The 8,956-nt window shown below is 50.2% G+C and overlaps 1 protein-coding gene across 1 annotated transcript; it reads left to right on the top strand.

Annotated features, from left to right (window-relative positions):
- The first annotated feature begins 2,546 nt into the window (after positions 1-2,546).
- Positions 2,547-8,620, top strand: LRRC3C (leucine rich repeat containing 3C). The gene is given in 3 exon segments (XM_063113297.1): positions 2,547-2,553; positions 4,828-4,865; positions 7,826-8,620. Coding segments are annotated over 3 exon segments (840 nt in total).
- Positions 8,621-8,956: the final 336 nt, after the last annotated feature.

The following is an 8,956-nucleotide window of genomic DNA, read 5'->3' as shown; positions in this document are numbered from 1 at the left end:
ATACAAAACAGCGTAAGCTTTCCTCAGGGATGCAGTCAGCAAAATCTAGAATGAGGGAAACTGCGACAAACACCCAATTCCCTTAACAAATAAAATTGGAAGGAAAAAAAAAAGGAGAGAGAGACTTATAGATTAAAATAAATTAAGTGATATATCAGCCAAAAGCCTTATTTGGATCCTAATTCAAGCAAACCAACTTTTTTTTTTTTTTAGCACTTTTATTAAAGTATCAGGGAAAAGTGAATACTGAGTAGGTATTTGATGATATTAAGGAATTATAAATTTTAAGACATGATATGGTATTGTGGTAATTTGTTTTTAATTAAAAATTCTTATGTTTTGGAGATATATACTAAAATTTGTGGATGAAAGGATACAATGACTGGATTTGCCAACATAATCTGGCAACATGGGGAAATAAGATAAATAAGATGGGCTGTGAGGTGACAATTATTGAAGCTGGGTGATAGGTACATGAGGGTCCTTACATTATTTTCTGTACTTTTTTTTTTTTTTTTCGCAACTGGCCAGTACAGAGATCCAAATATTTTCTCTACGTTTTTATGTTTGAAATTGTCCATACTAGTAAGTTTTTCTATGCCTAAATATGCATTAGTGATTAAGATAAGCAAAAATAAAGCAGCACTGGTAAGATCCTGGCACAAGACCGCCAAGGTTCAACTCCTAGCTTCTCTGGTTACCAGCTGTGTGACCTTAGGCAAGTCACTGAACCTCTCTGTGCTTCAGTTACCTCATTTCTAAATGGAGATCCTGAAAATCATGATAATACCCACTTCATGTTGTGCAGATTAAATGGGTCAATAAATGTGAAGTCCTTGGAACAATTCCTGGAACATAGTAAGTGCTTAATATGTGTTGCCTTTTATTAATTCATTCCACATTTGAATGATATTTGAGCAGCTATTTATTAGGCTAGGGAAATTCAGCACAATAAAAATAGACCTTGCATTAGCATGGAAGGATTCGGGGTGATCTTTTTCATTCTCCAGTTTCAAACTTTGTGTAATGTGATATTATTACTTTTAAATTTTTTATGAAATGTGTTTTTAAAACAGAGTGAGCTGTGGTCACAGACTTTCCCTGCCCTCTGGGAGCTCCTTAGTCTGCTGAGGTAGACACATTCCCCAGCCTTGGGGTGGGGTGTTTCCATATGGGGGGAAGGGGAATTCTGCTTGTTGTGGATACAACGAATGGACCGAGATAGCAAACACAGGCAGGATGATAAACAGAGAACACATTCCCTTGGATGATGGTGGTGGTGAGAAGCTGGGAGGAGGGGCTTCAATAAATGGCCGCCTGCCCTGACCCCTGGGGTAGAGATGCCACCCCCTCCACTCCTGCTGCCCCCTGCTCCCCGCCCTCTTCCCCCAACCCTGCTTCCTGAGAGGGCATGTTGAGCGTGCATATGGAAGGAAAGAGCTGTGTATTCATTGACAGTTGTGTTTTTGTTTTTGCCTAGGTGGGAGGTGCACCAGGCGTGTGGTGAGGAGGGGTGGGGGACGGATGCTACACAGACAAAGGAGCACTGAGCGAACCTCCTGAGAACGACTGAGTGGGTGAGAAGCCAGGAGGGGTGCAGGGAAGGCAGCCTCGCCAGTGGGCACTCCGCCCTGCCTCCCTCACCCAGCCCCATGGTTGGCTATTTTGGGCTGCGGAGGGAAAGGACTGAGCCAACGCCTGGGAACCAGAACCTCTTCCCTCTGGGAATCAAGGGCAGGGTGGTACTTTAGGAATCCCTCAGTGTGCATATTCTGAATATGGAAAATTGACATTCTCTCCCGTGAATAAAAGCAGTTTAGAAAACTGGAAATATTACAGATGATAAGGCAATGGATATAAAATCAGTAGCTTCAAGACAAGACTCCTAGTAGGCCTTACCTGTCTAGAAACCCTGTGTGGCTACTGTCCCCAGATCACCTTCTTCCCCTGCCTAAGGCCAGCTCCTCCTTCAGTAACAATCACAGCAAAAGTTATTAAGCCTTTGCCAGGCATCAGGCAAAGGGCTGTATATGTATAAGCTCTGTTACAGACCCACGTCCCCCACTAGGCTGCTGGCTGGTGTCTTACTCACACTTGCATTTCCTGCACAGAGTAGATCTTCAATAAATGTTTCTTGAGGTGTGTAACTGAACCACACGTCCCAGACTACAGCCACACTGAGCTACTCACCATGCTCAGAACACACGTTGCTCTCTCTTGCTCTTGTCTCAGCTACAATGCTTCTCCTACCCTTTTCCATGTGGTAGGCTCCTGATCATTCATCAAGGCCTAGTTCACCTATTACCTTCTCTAAGTTAACGGCTTCACCCTCTGGGCTCCTCTGACCCCTGCAAACATCTCAGCTTAGAGCCCACCCCTAGGCTATCAAGTGGCCACACTTATGCACACACCAGTTTTCTCCCATTAAATTAAATATCTGGGGGATATTTAATTCTCTCTGCATCCCCTGTGCCTAAGAGGCCCTGGTATGCAGTAGGTGCTCTGATGTGTGCTGAACAAATGAGAGAGTACATCCAAGGGCGGGAATGCACGGTGTGTACACCTTTTGCCTTTTTCTACAAGGAACAAGATAGTAGAGGCCTTTACTGCCACTCCCCCTAAACTGCCCAGTACCCTGGCATTAGATGAGTCCCTGGCTGATCTGATAGATAAAGTAGCTAGCCTCCTTTCTTTTCAATTAACCCCCCCATCCAGGATGGACCTGGGGGTGACCGACATCAGGGAGGGAAGGGCCTGGAGGCCTGCTGAACTTCTTTCCCCCACCATCATGTCTTTGGGATATGGAGTTACCACCCTTGGAGGGAGGAGCTGTGACTCAGTCTGCTGAGGCTTGGGGCCTGAGATACTTACTTTCCTGGGCCTTGAACTTGGGAACCAGGGCCCTGCCATGCATCAGCCTCTCCCCTGTCCTGCCATCATAGATGTCTTGAGCATCAGGCTCGAAGGGATCTCAGAGACCGTGAGGTTCAGAGAACAGAAGGTAAAAGGAGACTTAGGAAGGATATGCCCAGTGGCACCAGCGTCTTATGGTCTTGGGCCTGGCCCAGGGGTTTTCTCATGTAGTCCACAGGCCACAACAAAACATGGAACACCCCAGTCATAGCTCCTCCAGTCCCACAGGCCCTTACCGTCTCCCACCTGGGCTGTTGCCATAACTGGTCTTCCTTCTACCAACACATCCTCCATACAATCAATAAAGTGATCCAAATATCAAATCTAATTTTAAAACCCTCAATCCATCAGCTACTGAATCCAGGCCCAATTCTTGCATGGTGTACAAACCCACAAGTACCTGGTCTCTTCCCACTTCTTGAACGTAGCCTTTGCCACCACGCCTTCCATCCACCATATAGTCTAGAAGCCAAGCTGTTCCATGCTCCCTTGCTCTTGCACACACTCCTTCTCCACCCGATGAACCCAGCCTCGAAGGCCCAGTTCAGATGTCACTCCTTGATGAAGCCTTCCCTGATATTCTGGAAAAGTTAGTGTACAATTAAGAATGTTCTCAGCAAAAGGCAACAGAAAACCCAAGTGAAGTAATAATTCTCATCCTAGGTTGCCATTATCATCCGACACATGCCAGATCAACTCAGTCAGAATCTCTGTGGGTGGGCCCAGGCATTAGTAGTCTTCAAAACCTCCCCTCTTCTAATGTGCAGCCAAGCTGAGAAGCACTGGAGTGGGGGCTTATCTTTCTCACATAATGAGTCTAGAAGTAGGCAGTTGCTGATGCTGGTTGAGTAGTTCAGTGATGTCCAGGACAAAGTCTCAATGATACTCTTGACCTTTCCTTTCTCCTTGTTGCTTCATGGTCACAAGATGGCTACAGTTGACCATCCACGTTCAAAGCAGAGAGAAAGTGGCAGGGAGAAGAGCAGAGCCCAGCCCCGTTCTCCCTTATGAGAAAATCAAAGACCATCCCAGAAACCCCTTCAGCAGACTTCCATTTAAATGTCATTGAGCAGAATTGGGCCACCCCCAGCTGCAAAGAAGTTTGGAAAAGTGGGCCACGGGGCTTCTGATGGACTGAGAAGACGATCAGGTTCAATCATTAGGGACTGAGTCCATTGCTGCTCCCAAATCCGTGTGTGTTATTACAGAAGGAGGTGAGGAACCAGGTAGGCAGCCAGCAGCTTCTGCCACGTTACTATTCTCTCTCTCTGCTTCAGAACTCCTCGTACACACATCAGTTAAGCCACACATCACATTAATGCAGTGTGAAGACATGTTTCGACGTGTCTATGTCTCCCTCTAGATGAACAGTTCTCAACTCAGGCTGCACATTAGAAATACCTGGGGAGCTTTTGAAAGACACCAGTGCCTGGACCCCATCCACAGAGATTTTAATTTAATGGCCCAGATGAAGCCCAGGCATAACTAATTTTTTTTGTGCAGGCTGAGCTTTTAGAACCACTGCTACAGACCCAGCATCCCATCAACTATCACAAATACTTGGAATAGGCTTGCAGGAAATCCTCACTGAATGAATCAATGGTTAGAGAGAATTTCTGCTCTGATGTCTGTCAATCCCCAGACAGCAGGCTGCAGCGTGTTCCTCCCTCATCTCGGATCTTCCTTCTTTACTGAGCCCTGCACTTAGCTTCCCTTAACTAACCACATCCACAGCTCCAGTTGAACTCTCCTATGTGCACAGACTGCCGGCTTCTCTGACAGCTGCTATGCTGGATAGCCCAGTCCCACTCTTTCCTGGAAGCTGCCCCACTCTCAGAAGAAAATAACTCTCAATCAACAGGCAGGCTCAAGTCCTGTGCCTTAGCTAAAGCCCCCTGCTCAGTGTGAGAAAAGGACAGCAGGAGGAGGGTTCCACAAGCTTTCTATCCCATGTTCAATCATAATCCCGAAATGGACACCCACGTACTCAGCAGCAGAGTGCCTGGCCTAACTAATAAGCAAGCTACAGAGAAAATTTTCTCTTCTCTTGCCTGAGTATAGAAAATGTATCTTATCTGATTCCTTGGACAAATGTGAGTCTGAGAAATGCCCCTGTTGATGTCACAAGAATGAGTCAGTGGTGAGTCCATCCCCAGAGATGATATCATCTGGTATCTTACCATCTGGTTCTGGCTCCCATCACGCTTCTGAAACTGCTTGTTCAAAGGTAACCTCCAGGGCCAGCTTCACAGGCACGCAGCCTACGCAGTCGCACAAGGCCCCAGCCCTGTGCTCAGAAGGGCCCTGCGCTTGGTTTTATACTCTGCTGTCGCTGTCTTGAAATTCTTAACAGTTTTCTTGCAAAGGGCGCACATTTTCATTCTGCACTGGGCCCTACAATTACATGTTGTTCAGTCCTGATCACCCATAATCTCTTGCAAAACCCAGCAAGGTTTTCCTTCTCAGAAATGTCTCCAAAGCATATGACAAGTCCTTCCTCCCTAGTCTTTGTGATACCACATTCTCCTGTTCTCTCCTGTCTCTCTGACTTAGTGGGAGTGATCGGAGTCTCCAGACAATTCTATGGGTCTCAGCAGGGGGTCAAAAGGCAAGGATGTAGAGTAATGGCAAGTGTGGCACTCAGGTAAGAGAGGCGCCCACAGGCAACGGGAAGTGGTTGGACAAGGACTCAGGAAACTGGGCTCCTCTGGTCTTAGTGGGGCTACAAACTCACTGTATAATTCTGGTCACATCCTGGGCCTCAGTTTGCCTATCTGCAACCTAGAAGGGTTAAACCTGATGGTCCCTTCCTCCAAGCTCTGTCAATCACTGAGGCTCTAAGTCCGAGCACTAAACTGGAAATGGCGTGGGTAGGGCAGAACCACAGGAGATGAGGCTATGGGGTGGCCAAGGCAGCTGATGTGGTTGGAGCTGAGGGTCAAGGGAGTTACAGAGGATCAGCCACCATGAGCTAAGGTATTAGATGGGTCATCCACGTGGATATTCACATCTGTGAATCCTTGCACCCCTGCCCCTGCAGAGCATAGGAGATGAGATGAAGAGAAAACCTGACGTGGGTACTGAAATCATGGAGGAAGACCATAGTGTGTTCTGGAAGACAGTCATCACCATAACTGTCGTTTGCAGGGTACTTCACAAAGTACCTTCCCATCCACCCAACCCTGGTGGATCCCTCAACCCTGCAGCGGTATTCTTACTTGCAAAGGCAGATGCTAGGGCTTAGGGGGTAGGGTGATGTGCTCAAAGTCACACATAAATCTCATCCTCTGGCTTCAAATCCTTCCTTCCTACTACCCAGTGAACATTAGGGGGAGTGGTGTTATGGGGTGGTATGAGCTGCAGATGGCAGTTGGGATTAAGAAGCCATAAGGAATGAGTCATCCAAGCCCTCTTTAGTTCCTGGGTACAAGAGAGAGTTCATAGTGCCAACCTGGAAGCCCAGGGCCCCAGCAAACTGAAAGAACCTAAGTCAGTTCTAACCCAGGACAGAAAATCAGCAGAAAAACTTATAGGTATCCCTATCAGACTTCAGTTGACTTAAAGAACTTCCAACTCCTGGAGGGACTATCTACCAGCCAGCAGAGAACAAACTAAAATTGAACCACAGCTCCCCCTGGCAGGTAAGGGGTCGGACACTGTGAGGAGCCTGCAGATGAGGTCCTCCGAGAGACATGTTTTCCAAGGAAAATGCTGAGGGAAGAGATGTCACAGAACATGGTGGAAGGGCAGAGGAGAGCAGGGGGCAGGGATGGAGTTGGGGTGATACAGGTTACCAGAGGCAATGGATGTGAGATGGGGTGCACCCCTGTTCTGCCCCCCAGACCTGCCAAGCAGGAATCCTCTTCCTAGCCAGGCTCTGGGCAAGGAAGAAAGGTTCTGGGAGTTGGAATCTCAGCTCTGGCTGGGAGAGGAGTGATGGAGGATGGCAATGTCCAGGCCTTGAGAGAGGAGCTCGAGACAGGGAATGGAATTGGGGCCTGTTCTCCCCACGACAGAGTTCATCAGGGTCCAGGCCCTGCCCTCTCCTGGCATTGCCTGGCCAGGCCATGGCTCAGGTATCTGACACCTGGGGCCCAGAGTCACATGCCAGGAAATCCAACACTCTTGGGCCCCAGCCCCCAACTTCCAGCAGCTACGAGCAAACAGGGCTTCTGGAGGAGGAAGCGGGTCTCCAGAGCTAGCGGCAAGGAGGCTACTTCTGGGGAGAGGGCAGCAACACAGGAGAAGGCTCTGCCACCAACAGGGGTGAGAGGCTGGGAGGAGGAGGGAGAGGATGAGGGTGGACGAGCAGGGCAGAGAGGACAGGGCTGGGGCAGCCAGAGGGGTGGATGCTCCTGAAAAGGGTGTTGATGGGCATAGAAGTTAGGGCCAGACATCCTACCTGTCACCTAGCCTAGTTGGATGCCCTGAAGTCCTATTGCTGATCTGTCCCTCTTGTCTCCTTCATACTAGTACCAACCAGACCCTCTGGTGCCTGCCTACCCAGTCCACTTGGCAGCCACGCAGATAGGTAGGGGGGAAAGACTTTATTACGAAGAAGGAAATCAATACGTGAGCAGAGGCAGAAACTTAGAAACCCCCAGACCCAGAATGACCAATAGGGCCTTGGAACAAGAAACTTTATAGATTAACCTTACAAAATCAATAGACCCTAAAAGAATCTCAAGCTCAGGGTACCCTTTACCTGAAGGGCCCTATGAAGAGCCTTAGATCAAGAGAGACCCCGAGGAGAAAGTCAGAAAGTCACCCAGGCCTGGGAGAGCCCCTGAAGGAGGGGCCCCAGCACAAAGAGGCTCCACAGAGCGACCTCAGGAAGAGAGAGCTGACAGTGGGGGACAGAACTCTTTCTACTCACTCTTCCCTATGTGGTCTTTTCTTCTCCAGATCCTAGTCCACGCCAGGACTATGACAATCTGTGGCCATGCTCCCACCAGCTGGTCGCCTCCTGTCCCTCCTGCTGGTGATAGGTACAGGGGGTACCGTGCACAGCCCCCAAGTACCTCCCCAGGGCTGCTATGTGGCAGAGGAAGCCGGTGAGCAGACGTTCCGCTGCAGCCAGGCAGGCCTGAGTGCCGTGCCCACCGGCATCCCCAATGACACCCGCAAGCTCTACCTGGATGCCAACCAGCTGGCATCAGTGCCGGCTGGTGCCTTCCAGCACCTGCTTGTCCTAGAGGAGCTGGATCTGTCCCACAATGCTCTTGTCCACCTCTCAAGGGCCGCTTTCCAGGGCCTGGCAGCCACTCTGCGCCACCTCGACCTCTCTGCCAACCAGCTGGCCTCAGTGCCTGTGGAGGCCTTCATGGGGCTGCAGATCCAAGTGAACCTATCCGCCAACCCATGGCGCTGTGACTGTGCCCTCCAGGAAGTGCTCAGGCAGGTGAGGCTGGTGCCGGGCACTGGGACAGGCATTGTGTGTGGCCCGGGAGCCCGACCAGACCTCGTGGGGCAGGAGTTCCTGCTGCTGGCAGGGGAGGAAGAGCTGTGTGGGACAGGGCAGGGTGGGGCCCAACGAAGCACCGACGTGGCCCTGCTGGTTACCATGGGGGGCTGGCTGACACTGGTGGTGGCTTATCTGGTCCACTACGTGTGGCAGAATCGGGATGAGACGCGGCACTCCTGCAAACAGGCCCCCGTGCTTCCTGTGCGCTCCAAGGACTCTTCCACACTGAGCACAGTGCTCTGATGACCAGGGACACTCCTGCCCACACCCCGCACCCCTACCCCTCTGCCCCCGCCATTTCTCTGAGCCCCTCTGCGTCCTCTGCAGCCCCTGCCCCCTTCCATCCCCTCTCTCCCTTCTCTGTCTCCCATGAGTACCTGATCTCTCTCTCAACCAACACCGTCTTTGGTGCCTACTCTGTGACTGGATTGTGCTAGGCTTAGAGAACCCAAAGCTCCCCAGTCCAGAGTCATGGAGGGATGACAGAACAGGGTGACAGCAGACGCTTTGTGTGCCAGCTAGGAGGTAGGAGCAGGCAGCAGTGAGAGCATTGAGGAGGAAGCCCGTGCCTGGCCGAGG

The sequence above is a fragment of the Cynocephalus volans genome, chromosome 10 (genome assembly GCF_027409185.1).
Source record: "Cynocephalus volans isolate mCynVol1 chromosome 10, mCynVol1.pri, whole genome shotgun sequence".
NCBI classification, from domain to species: domain Eukaryota; kingdom Metazoa; phylum Chordata; class Mammalia; order Dermoptera; family Cynocephalidae; genus Cynocephalus; species Cynocephalus volans.
This window is presented reverse-complemented; position numbering and strand designations above follow the sequence as displayed.